The 16,026-nt window shown below is 38.0% G+C and overlaps 1 protein-coding gene across 5 annotated transcripts in view; it reads right to left on the bottom strand.

The window, feature by feature from the left end:
• Asator (tau-tubulin kinase asator) overlaps positions 1-15,470 on the bottom strand; it is a 42,353-nt gene extending 26,883 nt beyond the window's left edge. For 2 of the 5 annotated variants that reach the window (XM_070287598.1, XM_017178131.3), the window contains exons 1-4: positions 11,208-11,369; positions 10,602-11,115; positions 6,354-6,719; positions 39-428 (exon numbers count right to left, since the gene is read on the bottom strand). In XM_070287598.1, coding sequence (XP_070143699.1) covers positions 39-428; positions 6,354-6,719; positions 10,602-11,115; positions 11,208-11,269 — 1,332 coding nt within the window. In that variant the 5' untranslated portion in view covers positions 11,270-11,369. Of the gene's footprint in view, positions 1-38; positions 429-6,353; positions 6,720-10,601; positions 11,116-11,187; positions 11,370-15,345 lie in introns of those variants that run through there. The other 3 variants (XM_017178132.3, XM_017178133.3, XM_017178135.3) reach the window with 3 other exon arrangements.
• Between the last annotated feature and the right edge of the window lie 556 nt (positions 15,471-16,026).

Genomic DNA, 16,026 nt, shown 5'->3' with positions numbered 1-16,026 from the left:
TTGTTAAATATTAAACTTATTAAACTTATTAAACTTACCGCATAGTCTGGGCGGTCGGCATAGGTTAGCGACTGTATATGCTCTAGGAATTGCTTTAGATCTGACGGCAGATGCTTAAGCAATATTCTGTGATCATATTTCTCTTTCGTTAATCCCACTTGTTCCTTGTCTTTTATTTTACGCCAAGGCAATTGACCGTTTACGAACTCAACGAGCATATAGAAAAGGGACCATAGATCATCATGTCGTCCCATTTCCCTATTGCGATGGGCATTGATGGAAGCATATCGAACAGTGCCACGAAAACCAGCTGCAGCTCTGGGACATCGAACTTCACCCGTTCCTGTGGTATATTGACGCGCCAACCCAAAGTCCAACATGTAGACGCGTCGACAATTATAAGGCAATCGCCCCACAGAGAAATTGCTCTACAATTATTAATTTGTGAAAATAATAAATATGGATTTATATTTTTTTTAGACGTTGATGCACTATGTTTAGGACATTGTCGTGGGCCTTGTCACACCAAGCACGTGCTTGGAATTTAGAAAATAATGCCTGATTGTTAGCTTGCATGCAAGATGGGTTAAGATTCAAGATTTTAGTTTAAAAAGGCTATATATGTTATTGAGTACAGATTATTATAATCTGCACATCGGACCTGTAGAACAACACTAAAGTTATAAAGGTTCTAGTACTTCTACTCAGGACGTCAAAATTAAGCTGAACCAACAAGTCAGCAGTCCACTTCACCGCGGATAAGGTTACCTAGCATGGTTTTACGGTTTGATATAGAAGGTAAGATAATTAGTAGGAGTCTACTAGAAGGTAACCTACTTGTTTGCATTGCAAAGCGAAAATAAATTCGTTTGAACCGATTTGATGCGTTTACTGTGGACGTCATACTGAGGGCTCCAAACGCAAGATCCATATTCTAAGATATGACGAACCATTGAAGTATATAAGGATTTTGTAACGTACGGGTCATAGAATTCATTTGACCACCGTTTGAAAATTCAAAACAAAGAAAAATAAATAAATAAGGCCTAAGTCATCAACTATAGCAATTCTTTCCAAAAAGCAGCACTTCAGTTTATAAGTCGTAAGCTAAAGAATGACACGAGAGAATGTCATTAGCTTTAATTGAAAATCGTTTAAGTTTACGTGGCACGTTTGGAAATGATCTGGAGTTAGCCAGAACTTTGGGCAGATCGTTCATAAATAATATAAACAATAAATGGACCAAATGAATTCCATATGGGATGCCAAAAATAACCCGGAGAACGTTAGACTAATTATTTTAAAAAATTACCCTTTGCGTTATGCCATTTAGAGAACTTGAGATCCATCTAAGAAGATCAACCAGAAACCCCACTAAATTAAGTTTCCTAAGCAGAAGTAAATGGTTGACAGACCTTTTTGATTTGTGTTAATCAAATTTCAAGATGCATGGCCCTTTCCGCGTTTTATGTTCGTTTTATAATGAATTATGCTTTTTGTTGCATCTTGAATTATCCTTAGATGTTAATACAGAAATTTTACTAACCCACCTGATGTGAGTCGGAGGATATCGTTAAAAAATACTCCCTACCCAGTCAGAGGTGAGGAAATGGCTTTAAGTGCCAACAATTTGCAATTTTTTGGAAATAAATAAAAAAAAAATACAAAAAAACCAGTCACTTGTCTTGCGCCGCATTTAAAGGAAGAGGTAGCCACAAAATGTCCACGCAGTTTCAATGATTAAACAATGCCTTTAGAAGAAATTGAACACAAATAAAAAAATTTCGTTTCCGATCTGTTCAACTCATTCTTCCACTAGAAATGAGACAACTAATAATTGAGACCCATTTCGAAAATCAGCCAGGAATAGGCTCAGAGCTGTGGCAATCTCAGAATGAACTATAATAGTATATTACGACTTAAAGAAAGAGCACCGTGGGAATGTTAATACTGTCTTCCCACTCTAGGTCAAAGAGTTGAGATTTTTCCCTAATGTAAAACTCATGTTTCCACATAGCTACATCTGCACACGATTATAGCTAATCGATCAGCTGTGCCACATCTAAAACATAAACAAAGATGGCTGAAGCGGCTGTTGTGGAGCTGTTGTGAACAGCTATTAAGACTGTTGAACAACAAAAAAAACACAGATTGCGTATGTTATATAATAACTCTTCAGTCGCAGCAATATTTATGTCACAACAATAAAGTTCCAGGTAAAGAGCATATGCATATTATGCTTTACTTTTGCACACTATTTCTATTAATATAAGCATATTGATTAAACCATGTTTAACTATAAATACCGTTATGTGACAGTGATAAAATCAGTAAATGTTTTTACGCCAATCCGAATCATTACTTATTTGCTGTCACAAAGCAACTCACTCACTCCACCTAGTCAATCAAGTGCTATCTGCAAGGCATTAAAGCCTCTTTTACAAGCAACATCAGCCATGTCATTGCACATGTATAGGTGGGACCAATTCAATTTAAATAAATAACACAGGTAGACAAAAAATATGGGAAAATCGAAGAACCAAAAGCAGAATATACTTTCCGAAGGTTTTCCGATGCGCTGAATTTGAATTTGGCCTCAGAAAATTTTCCATTCCCTCAGGCCACCTTTTCTTTTTTCTAGTTTCAGACTCCTTCATACTACTTGACACCAACATACTTTGGCCAAAATTGGTTAAAGCATAGCATATTTTGTCAAAGAGTTCCTTAAGGATATTTATTTAAAAAAAAAAAATAACCCCTAGCATACGAAAATTAGAAAAAACATAGCTTATGGAAAACGAATTTTTAAGAAGAAAGTATACATACTGTTGCAGTTTTCAATTTGATCATTATTATAAGATTTTTTTTTTTTAAAGGTACCCTCCCGAGGGCGCTGGCTGGGCAATGGGCACAGTATTAACCCGGCATCGCTGCTTGCTCCGTCCGCGATAATACAGTGTCTAGCAAAGGCTACGGTTTAATTCCTTTTGGCCAAAAAGCCGGTGGAAATAAACCATTGCTGCAGGTGCCTGACGGCAGGCATAAAACGCCCGTGGGTGGTTCCCCCGAAAAAAACACCATTCGGGAAGGCATGACGGAAGAAATCGGGGCGATGTCAGCCCAACCGTCTGTGAAAGGCGTGACAGCTACCACCGCCGGGCACGGGAAGAACAATTCTCTCTGCGTGTGGCCAGCGGTTACATCTCTGATGTGACGTGAGCAGGTCATGTCTCTCACAACGCTGCTGGCACAAAAACGACCCAGGGGAAGCTAAGCCGCCCAGGTGCCATAGCCGATACAGACTCGGACCTTGGCGTGCAGCTATCCAAAGAGGAGGAGGAAAGCCTTCTCCGCTCGCCAGATCCCCGCGTAGGGACGGGCCAAAATGTCAAAGCGAGGGGGTGAAGCCTAAGGCACAGAGTCGGCTCCAGAAAAAAGCCGCCCTATTCCCAGAGGAGAAGGGACAAGGAGGGGATCGCTGAGGGCAGGCTTCATTTCGCCAAACTCCCCCACATGAACTCGACGGGCCGATTTGCCAACAAGGTGGAGGACACGCTTGTCAACAAAAGGCAACGATCAGCCGAGAGCGCCTGTAACTACGCACCGGGGAGTAAGCGCCAACGTGGGCCTAAGGCAGCAGGCCTTCCCCAAAAAGACCAACAATACCACAAAAGGCAGTGAGGTGACCAAACGACAATTGATCATGGCACTCATTGACAGAAGCAATGAAGCCGGCAAGATGACCGAGGCGCGGTGGAAGATGGTGAATGCCCGGCTCGTTGAGTCATTATTTGCACGGAGGAGATTCGGAAGCTTCCAATCCCCACATTTGATGTTGCTGGGTGGCTAAATTGGGTCAAAATCCTAAAGTGCATGGATGACCTGACGAGAAAGTGGCTGACGTAAGCGGTCTGCCAGTTGGAGGCGCTGTGGGAGGGAGCCAAGCTGGAGGTCGTGGACCGGGTGCTAATCCCAGCCATTCCTAAGGCGAAGGTACTCTTCCCCATCGCAATCCAAGGGGACCGTTCGCTGGACCTACTGCAGAAGGTTCTGCACGTTGCGACTCCATTTCCCAATGAGGGCGGCCAAAATGCAGCCCTCCAAGGAGGCAGAGGGCATCCTCTATCCCAGATACGAGAAGATGGCAGGGGCACACCCTGAAGGCAGCCGAGTTGGACAAGGACCTAGGACTGAAAACCATCGTGGATGTGGCCCAGTGAATGACGCTGGACGATTCAGACGAGGGAAAGGTGACCTGACCGCAGTAGTCAACCCGTCGCATGGAGGTGAGCCTACTACCTATGATACTCAGGGTGCTGCAGCTCAACCTTCATAAGAATAAGGTCGCGTCGGTGGAACTCCCCATAGCCATGGAGCAAAGGATCCGCCGACATAGCTTTGGTCCAGGAGCCATCGCCGGACTGAAGACCGCAAACTACAATTTGCTCCATCGACCATTGGTGAGCAGGAACAGAACCGGCGTACTTGTACGGAAGATCTACACGCTAATCTAATATCTTCTTACAGCTCTGTTGAACTAACTGTGGTGATGCTAGAGAGCGGAAAAGGGCGCCTTTTGGTAGCTTCCTGCTACTTGGCACACGACGGAATACTGAACAATCCAGCCCAAAGGACCAGCAACTGCTCGTGGGTGCAGACTCCAACGCGCACCACTGCGAAGCCCCGACATAACCGACAGAGGTGAGTCACTCTTAGATTTTATATTTTCAACTAACCTAAGTATAGCAAACGTGGTGGAGGAAGACACCTTTGTAAGTCCCACCTCCTCTAACGTGATAGATCTAACTCTTGTATAGCGACATGGTACTTTGGTATCAGACTGGAGAGACCTTGAGAGACTATCCATCTCAGATTATTATTCGAACACTCTCCAAAACAATCAGGCTTCAGGAACCCCCGGAATACTAACTGGGGAAAGTTCAAGGAGACTATAGCGGTAAGGCTCGCGACCTCTCCGGGCACAGAATTCGCGGAAGACATAGAAGAAAAACGGTTATAATTTTGTTTTCAACAAATTTTGAGATGACAGCTATATGATATGATCCGCCGATCTGGACCGTTCCGGCATATATAGTAGTTAAAATAGTGAAAGCATTATCTGCAAAGTTTTATTCAGACAGTTCTCAAAACTGAGGGACTAGTTTGAGTAGAAAAGGACAGACGGACATGGCTAGATTGACTCAGCTGTTGATGCTGATCAAGAATATAGATATATACTTTATGGAGTCGGAATGAACTCCTTCACTTCGTTGCATTTTTCTGACCAAAATTATAATACACAGCAAAGGTATAAAAGTCCCATCTAGTGCCACCTTGGGACCTATTGGGATTTTAAGGGAATGTAATACAAAAATAAATTCCATATTTGACCACATATGTTTAAATTTACAATAAAAGTGCACAACTTGTATGCAATTTTCAATTAAATAGCTTTAATAATGTCTTTAAACTCATGCAGACTAATAAATATCAAATTTAATCAATGGAATATGTCATCTAGATAAAAACAATTGAAATACAAAAATTGTAAAGGGTGAAAGTGTGATTTAACATCCACTTTTTATGCAATTGTATCCGAAGATGCACTATTTTCAGATAGTTCTTATTATTAAATTATTCAAATTTATTTAAAATTACGTAATCTTTATGTAACAAAAGATTTATGGATTTATCTTTAAATTTGCTCAATCGTTTCTATGAAATCTATAGGATATATTTGCCTGACCCGAATAATTTTTGTCCAGTATCTTTCTATAACTATAAAATTAGGATTGGTAAAGCTTCAAGTTGATGTGTTTTAATTAGGGAATTTTGGGCGGTTTGATCATATTGCACTCAGACGTCGTTGAGCGCACTCACTCATGACCGAAAAACTTCTCATTCAAATTTATTCAACTCATTTTATGCATTGTACATTTAAAGTAGTAGGTACAAAAAAAGACAACCGAGAAAATTTTGATGAGAGAATAAATCGTTGGTGCTATTGATTAAAGCTATTGATATTTTATTTTCAATCCTTCTTTCAGCCTTATCATGTAATAAAAACAGAAAATAAAAATAGAGCCGGCTTAGAAAAAATGAAGAGGATAAATGAGTTTATTGAAATTAAATTTAAAATTTATTAATATAATAAAATTATACTTAAACAAAATATTATAAAATTTTGAAGAAATACCTTCAAAATTTAAATTTAGTATACTTTTATAAGGGTATTATAATTGTAGTCAGAAGTTTGCAGTCACGGAGATGGGTCAAAAAATCGATGGCGCCACTATCAATGTTTTTACAGCTCTAAGCTCTGGTTGACTTTTTTTGAGTGGGAAGGGGCTTACCGGCTTTATATCACGATGAAGAAATCCAACCGAATGTATCGATTCAATGGCCTTTAGGATTTGTAAGCCTAACCTAAGTGTTGTACTAAGGGAAAATGCACCCCGCGGCTGAGCGCGTCGAAGCTCGGCTAGATTCTTGCCTTGCAACTGCATTACTACGTAATTAAATCGATCGTTGCGGCCGCAGCCGATAAAACGGCAAACGTGCTCTTTCCCCTGCAGTTTCTTAAGAACGGCCACTTCCATTTTGAGAACCTGCTTGGGCTGGCGCGCAGACTCTACTTTCAGAGCAACCTGCTCGCGAGTAATAAGGTCTTGACCCTCGTATATTTCACCGAATCCGCCGCCGCCAATTTTCCGAACGACCTGCAAAGGTAAAGTTAAAATAGTTAATAATAATAATAATAATAAATCATAATAATAATATTAAATAGTTTTTGAAATTCTGTTATCACTGCGCTCAAAATAGCACGCCAAAAAAACGTAGCATAAGCGAAAAAATGCCATAAAAATGCAGATTTCAATTGGACTACCCATCCATTTCGTATTCAGTAGATTTAAGTGTTAAAACGCCGAACTTTTACGAATTTTTCAAAGTACTAAAATTGAGTGGTCACAGTTGTCTATTGCCTAGTACTAACTTAATCGCTTACAATTTTTTTTGAGCGAAATTACAATATTTTCGTTTGGGAACCAAGAAATTAAAGAAAATGCTTGCCGTTAGAAATATATACAACTCAATTTATTCTGCTTATACACTGATGAATTGATTGATGATTGAATTTTGAGGTTGGATTGAGGTGGATTCAAATTACGTAGGATAATAATAGGGGAACCAATCTTTATTCGAAGATTATGTGGTGGCATTCCAGGTATATCTAGTGACTTAAAAATTTAGTTAGAAATTTTACAATTTCATTTTCATCAACAGTAGTATCTATTGATTTAAAAGGAAAAAGATTGCCTGTTACCAACTGTTGTATCTGGAAGTAATTTCGTCAACATCAACATTTTTGGCTGCCAAAATCGCCCGATGACTAAGTTATTATTCAAATAATTATTCTGAATCTCCGGAAAAATACTCTGAATCAAATTATTTTTATCCTGAAGAACAGTGCAAAAATAGTCTGGCAGTTTAATGCATTACGTTGAATCTACCACCATGTTCCCCTAATAGTACTTTGTCGGCTATTAAGACGATTTAATAGTTGTCCTTTCGCAATCGTGGCGAAACTCTTTTAATCGAATTAGTTGATTTCCTGTACTGCTTCTTTAATGGAATTATAATGGCACCGAGTCGTCCACATAAAATAAATTTGAAGAAATTTCAGATTATCGTCAGGCATTGGCATCAATGACCTTATTTTATGATACAACCTGGCTTGTATTTTAAATGTAGTTTCAAAATTACGTCCATTGGATGCAAGATCGCAAAGTTGGAATTGCCAGCAAGAAGGTATAATAAAGGTTCCGACGAAGTGGATAGAGGTGACAGCACAACTTTTCCTGATGCACAGCACATGCCGGGTGGTTCATTCCGAAATTTTAATGTCTGACAGTATTGATATACTTTATCCATTCCACCGATAGCAAATTTTTGAATGCGCAGAGTAGTAATATCTGGTGCATATTCAAAATCAAGACGAACGAATGATATACGTGTCAATAAGCGACTGGTCCGCTGCCTTTGTCATTCTTGTACTCGTGCTGTATCTATGTTTCGTTCTCGTGCCGCTCTTCTTCTCGTAATATTCTGTCGCAGACGTTCGTCACGATGTTCTTGAGATTCTTGTGCACGACCTTCTGCTGTCCGGAATCCGGACATACCAAACTCGGACTGGAATGTTCTGCACGTTGCAACCTCATTACCGAAGGAGGGGGGCCAAAATGCAGTCCTCCAAGCAAGGAAGCAGAAGACATCATGTATCCCAGATACGAGAAGATGGTGTGGGGCATGGGTGGCTTATATCTGCGCCTCAAAAACCGCCGAAGGACCTAGGTCTGGAAAACATCGTGGATGCCGCCCAGGGAATGACGCTGGATATGTCCGACGAAGGAGAGGACGGTAACCTGACCGTAGTAGTCAACCCGTCGTATGGAGGTAAGCCCAGTACCCATGACACTCAGGGAGCAGCTCAACCCCCATAAGAGCAAGGTTGCGTCGGCGGAACTCCTCCTGACCGTGGTGATGCTAGAGCGCGGAAGAACTCAGAACTAAGAATAACTCAGGAGCCTGGTAGAATCTAGCCCAAAGGACTAGCAACTGCTCGTGGGTGCAGACGCCAACGCGCACCACTTCGGTGAGTCACTCTTAGACTTTATATTTTCAACCAACCTAAGTATAGCAAACGTGGTGGAGGAAGACACCTTTGTAGGACCCACCTCCTCAAACGTGCTAGATCTTACTCGTGTAAGGGGACAAGGTACTTTGGTATCAGAATGGAGAGTCCTTGAGAGACCATCCTTCTCAGATCATAAGTACATACGGTTCCAAAAGTTTAAGGAGACTATCGCAACACGGTTCCCGACCTCTCCGGGCATAGTAGGATCCACGGAAGACATAGAAAAGTCCCTAGAGACCCTCTCCAAAGAACTGCTTAATGCGTTCCACGTATCATGACCAATATCGGACACGAAAAAGAGGACCAGGCCATCCTGGTGGAATAAGGACCCTTCACTCCGAAGAAACAAACACAAAAAAATTCTTCAAAATCGCCAAGCAGGGGAAAAATGATATCATCAATGAGGAATACAAAGTCCTACCAAGTCCTACCAATATACCCCAGAAACGGATAGACTCCGGAAGCTGTTATCAAAGCAGCCAAAGTCAGCTCAAATGCGACGACGGACAGGCAGCGAAGAGGCCCTTACAGCACTAATGCATTCGCATTTCCCAGGACGCTGGAAAAGCTGCTGGACTTTTACAACAGGAACGATGTAGGGAGACTACTGTCGACCAACCAGCAAGCCTACACAAAGGGGAAATCAGTTTAGACTGCACTACATTCGTTAGTAGCCACCATTGAGAGAGCCCTACACAATAAGGAATATGCACTCGGAGTGTTCGTGGACATATCCGTGGCATTAAAAGCGATTAACACGCCATTAGGAAAGCAGCAGAGCATAAACCGTCCACATGAGGCGGTCAATTTGTTCGTAGACAGTCAAGCGGCGATAAGATCCATGCAATCATCAGCGATCAGTCCCAAAAATGTCCTAGCAAGCAGGGAGTCACTAGATAGCCTGAGCACGACTAAGTCAGTGAGGATCTACTGGGTTCCCAGCCACCAAGACGGTAACGAGACCACGTGCAAACAGCGCAACTACAAACTCACTCAATACGTGCTGCATCTTTCACGGAAGGATTGCAGGATGTTAGTGGAAATTCTAGCAAGTAACTGCGTGTCTGCTGCACATGCAGTCAAGCTGGGTATTACCGAAAACGCTAAATGACGGAAATGTGATGAATCCGAGGCAACCGAAACCTTGGAGCATCTCATTTGCAAATGTCCGACCATAACGAGGGCAAGGAAGAGATACCTAGGCTCTCCGGTTCTGGCATCGCTAGAATATGCATTCAGGGGAAGCCAGGCGATCTCCTTGCCTTTGCGAAAAAACACTGTAATCTTTAAGGACCTTGAAACTCGCATAAATAGTCTTTAGGTCAATCCAGAAATTTCCCGGACAACTAAGGGCCATGCGTGGCCCCATGAGGACCGTCCGGTTTAACCTAACCTAACCTATTTTTCTCTTCATTTGACCAATTTAACCGATTTTTAATGATATACAAACTTAGGCGTGCCAAAGTTGGCATTTTTACTTGTTTTTTTTTTTAATGAAAACATGGAACGTGTAATATGTAACAGTCCTTGGACTTTTATAAAATTAAAACCGAAATTATAAAATTTTTTGAAAACCAGCGAAGGTATAACTTGTTCTATTAAATCTCGGCAGATATATGACGTAGTATGTACAGCTAGATTAATTCTGTTGCTTATCATTATAACTACAATTGAATATATACTTCGGTTGGCCAAAATTTTCTTCCTTTCTTATAATTTTTGAATTTCTTTCACAATTTTATGACCAATTACACTAATGTTTATTATGTATTCATATTTATTCATAATGCAATAACACAACCTAGTGTAAATGAGGCCTTAGAATAGAATGATAATAGTAGTAAATATATAAAAGTTTCGACTGTTAAGAAAGTTATATGTACATATATATATAAACAATCCTCACCTTCCAACGCTCCTTCACCACGTGGCCCGGTTGCAACAGATCTTCGGAAGTCATCTTGCTGGATTCCCTTTCCTTGGCTCCAACTACGATCTTGGCGAACTTTTCAGTGTTAAGATTGGGATCAGGAATTGGGGTTTGAGGTACCGGAGGTATCGGTGATGATGGCACTTTAAAGGTGACGCGACTGCGCAAACCTAACCGATTGTGCTTCGATGGCAAGGTGGCCGATCGTTGCAAAGCATTTGGATACCGATGCTCTTCGATTGTTGCCTCTCCTCTATATATATTAATATCCTTTGCCTCCACTGGAATTGGCCCCGCGTGTTGTATATGCCTTAGGAGACGAGACTGCAAGATGGCAGCGCCCACAGCCGCGGGTGGCGGTGGTTTCGATGACGGCGGTGGGTGAAATCTTAATAGATTATTTTGAAAGTCCCGCCTAGAGTCTATTTGGTGCTCCTGGTTGAATGAGGGAGATGCACCATTATCGGGCGCAGATTCATTTTTATCGTTTCTGAAAAATAAATGTAAGATTTTCAGTTATCAAAAGTATATACAATATGTACATACTGAAGTATGTACATACATATGTAGATATTTCATTACTGGGCGGTCTTATTTTCAAATAAATATATATGTCTTCTGATTTTATAGGATGCCAAAGCCATTCTCGGCACAGTATCGTAAAGAAAAGCATTTCGAATATTTTTAATTTTTTTATTATTTATTTTTTGCAGTTTGGCCACTTCCCCAGATAATAAGCACAGTATTAGTGCTGGCAAAACATCGGAGCACTATCGATACTATCGATGTTTGACTTTTTTTCTCAGAACATCGATTTTTTTTGGACTATCGATGTTTTTTGCCTGGTTTAAAGTAAGTAAAAGTGTTTAAATTAAAGCGAAAAACTAAATAATTTTTTTTGTATAAATTAGCGAAATTCTTATTTTGTGATTGGCACTCGGTTGTAGAGATGGCAAAAGGGTAATCATATTTAACTACTTTTGTCTAGAACCTGCAAATTTAATTTATATGTGTGCCCAAATTCGGACAAAAAGGCAAAAAGTAGGAAAATCGGGATACTGGAGCTTGTTAATATTAAAATAATTAAATATTACAGTTGATTTGTTGTCATAAAATAAAGAGATAAACTATTAAAATGATTATATATATATATATATATTTAAAAAAAAAATCTATACTATCGATGTTTCGTCCGTAAAAACATCGAAAAATCGATAATGGAAAAAATCGATTTTTTGCCAGCACTACACAGTATCGATGTCCAACGCCAAACTCTTTTGGTGTTTAGTATTTTGTTTACTTTAAAATTTAAATAGGGTCAGATAAAAAAGAAAAGGAGGTGTTATAGGGTCTTCCCACACACCGTCAAAGCACATCCACCGTCCGTTGAACAAACGGTCCATAAGGTTTTGCCGTTCTGAATTTTCTCATGTTGGACCGCGGTTAGTGTATCTTAATTTAACCACCGTTTGTTGGCGATAATTAGGCAATAGTTTTTCGGTGCAACTTTGTGGCAATCTGTGGTTTTGCTGTTGTTAAACAGCCGAAATAGTTGCTAAACTATTCATTCTACTCCCGCATCGGCCGCATCACCCATCTTTGTTTATGTTTTTATGAGTCACAGCTGATCGATCAGCTGTTATTGGATGCGGATGCACTTTAACGCAGCTCTGTGGGAACACGAGTTTCGCATTTGTGAAAAATCCCAACCGTTCCTCACAAATGCAAATATTTAGAATTGCTTATTTCCAAGCCAGGAAAAGGCAATAAATGCTGTAGTTAAGCAAATCTAGGCATCTAAGATGCTGGCACATTCTTCACAATTTTTATTCCGGTGGTCTCAATTAATTATTATTTGGTCAATTTTGACCATTTAAAAAATCAAATTAAATAACATTATTTATATATAACTTTTTTGACACTCCTTTAAAGTTTTTAATGTATTCTTTTATATTTTATAAGTATTTTTACAATTTGGCAGCCTTGGCGATAACTTTTTGCGATGAACTTATCGACCCCTCTAAATTTTTTTTTTGAACACGGCAAAAACTTTGTTGTCAAATCTGAGGTGGGGTCAGAAATACATTTTTTATAAAATAACTACCTGCCAGAATGATCTTATGGTGGTGTGGAATAAACATCAATAGACCACTGAGTAAACAATTTTTTTCCTTTTGTAAATAAGATCTGATTTCATATAAAACAAGAAAGGAAGCTAACTTCGGCACGTCGAAGTTTGTATACCCTTGCAGATATTATTTCATTACATTTTACCTATACTTATTATGTTTACAGTTTGACAGTTACAGTTTTGCATTCCCAGCTTTACATTTTCTCTACATCTACTGATCGTTTATATGGCAGCTATATAATATAGTTGTCTGATTTTTATGAAATTTATACCAAAATTTTAGAATAATAAAATAAGCTTACATCCCGGAGTAGATGAAAAAACGTTGAAAAACAACGAAGTTATAGTTTTTTTTCCTATTAATTGCCCGATCGTTCTTATGGCAGCTATAAGATATAGTCGTCCGATTTTCATGAAATTTTTACGAAAAAATTTTATCTAAAAAATGGTGCATAAATGTTGATAAACAGCCAAGTTATAATTTTTTTTCCAAAAATTTATCGAACATTTGTATTGCAGCTATATGATATAGTCGACCGATCCGGCCCATTCCGACATATATAGCAGTGAGAGTATATAGAAGGCTATATGCAAAGTTTCATTTAGATAGCTTTAAAACTGAGGGACTAGTTTGCGTAGAAACGGACAGGTGGACAGACGGAGAGACGGGCATGGCTAGATCGACTCGGCTGTTGATGCTGATCAATAATTGTATACTTTATAGGGTCGGAAACGTCTCTTTCAGTGCGTTGCAAACTTCTGACTGATATTATAATACCTTGCAAGGGTATAAAAAGCCATTTACTTTTCATTGCGGCCAGACAAAGGTGCCCGTTTTTTAAATCGAAAAAATCGCTCGTTTTCGAAAACCGGAGCGCCGAATTCTCGTTTTTAAAAACGAAAACGAAAAAATGTTCGATTTCGATTACCGGAGCAGACCTGACTGTCTTCCCACACAGTAAATTCGTGTAAAACAGTTAGGATATTTCGCAGATGTGAAACCCCGATTCCCACAGACCTACATCCCCATCCCCATTGAACAACAGCAAAACCACAGATTAAGTCAGATTTTAGCCGCACTAAATTTAAATAAATTAGATGACGATGAATTTTAGTTTGTTTAATGATTTTTCCCTAACCAAGAGCAAATGCGCCATGCTGGTAGAGGATTGCAAAATCTATAAATCGCGGGAGACATTTTTTTTGTTCTCTAAAAATATTTTGTCCTTTAAATTTTCCCTTCATAATGCATTTAAAAATAATTCTATTCAACTAAAGCAAATACAGTTTAGTTCAGTTTGTATACTTTTTTGATCCTACAGCGCTTTAAATTTTTCGCTTGTAACATTTATCTTTATGCGTGTGTTTAATATATTTTCGTGTTTTTTATATTTGCCGCTAAATTAATAATACCCTTCAAGGATATAATATTAGGAGAATAGCAGAGGTTTATGCATGTCTTGCTTTGGTTGAGTCGTTCCTATACGCTTAAATGTATCGCCGATGTGTTTAAGTAATTCTAACATTTTATACAACTAAATATATAAAAATATTATAATATAATATAATATATAATAAAATAAATTTATTTCGCTGCAAAATTCACTGCTGTTAAACACTTTTTTTTTTGGCACTGAAAAAATGTTAAATTAATTTTTTTAATTCTATTCGTTTTTTTATATTTTGTAGAAATTAAAATTTTTTCATTTGATTGCACTTTTGAATGTTTCACAAAGACAACTGTGAACATTAATAAGGAAAAAAGATTTATCATAAATTTTTAGTCATTGTTTTATTTGTTTATTTTGTTACACTTAATTTTTTATTTATTTTTTATTCTTTATACAATTCTTACTAATATATAGCAACTTTGTCTATCTGAGTCGGAAATCTTGTTTCGTAGATTCTGTCAGCACTAGCCATAGTAACGAAGTATCTTTGTTATTTACCCTTAATGGTAAGAAAAAAAACAACCCCACATACATAGTTATTATTCTCCTTTGAACCTTACTAATAAGAAATTGCTGACAAGCGTCAATAGCTTTAACATATTTAGATCTTAAAAGTTGAATATATAGAGACAAAAGGATACATTTTTAGAGAAATTGATGTGAATAAAGTAATTTCTTATAAATTTTACAGTTACATACCAGCAGCTCTACCTTTTTTTTTAGCGATTTTGTCGAACATTTAGAATAAACCCCTTTTAATGGACAGAATTTTTACTATAACCTGGAGTCCGCTTCTGTCAGCTTGTTATGTTGACTACACACAAACTGGGATACTATTTATTTCAAATACATTATGTTTTTTCGAAAATTAAAATACTTATTATTGATTTCGCTATTTTTTTCTCAATTAAACTGAAAAGCCAGCAGCTGACATAGAATATAACTTCTACTTTTCCAATTTTCCAATCAGAGTACTGCGCATGCGCCCTTCAAAAGGCAGGACCTATTCGATGGCATCTAAGTATCGATTCTCCAGCTCCGGCTCGTAAAGTAGTGACTTTATTTAACCGATAGACTTAACACTTATTTTTGGGTTATATAGGTTTATTTGAATAAACCATCCCCAGAATTTACGTACCTGATATTCTCTTGTAAATGCATGTCTGCTGATTTTTAAACGTTTTTAAGCAAATTTCGTGTTTTTAATGTACAACAAAATCACAGTAAAAGTATTATTTTTTTCTCATTTTTCTATTCACATCCACTAATTTAAAAAAATAACGAATATTATATTTGATTGAATACACTCTCACTAGTTCATTGAAAAATAAGCTGCTAATCTTCATATGATTATATGATACTAGGTATTTATAATAATATATTCAATAATATTATGGTTTTATATATGTAGATATAAATATAAAATATATAGATAAGTGCCTATCTAATTGTGTATGAAATAGGTAAGTAAGTGAAATCTATTTTTGGAGCACCGCTATAATTATTTTTAGAGAATTTACGTACTAACTTCAAACACATTGCAAATCCAATATTACTTCACTTGATTTTTGAACAATAAACTAGGATGTAAAATAAATACATATATAAATATAGATAAATACGATAAGGCAGTTTTAAATAAAAAATTGTTCATTGAAATTAATTTTTAAACTAAATCCAATCAAATTAATTTAGCCACTGTACGATTTTTTGTTACTTTATTAAAAATAAATACAATTAACTCATATTATTATTTAAAGCAACAGAACAATTTTCTTCGGGAAAATTTCTAACACTTTCAGCGAGCTTTTCACGTATA

Source organism: Drosophila kikkawai, chromosome 4 (genome assembly GCF_030179895.1).
Source record: "Drosophila kikkawai strain 14028-0561.14 chromosome 4, DkikHiC1v2, whole genome shotgun sequence".
Taxonomy (NCBI): Eukaryota; Metazoa; Arthropoda; class Insecta; order Diptera; family Drosophilidae; genus Drosophila; species Drosophila kikkawai.
The sequence above is the reverse complement of the archived record's forward strand: the minus strand, read 5'-3'. Positions and strand labels throughout refer to the sequence as shown.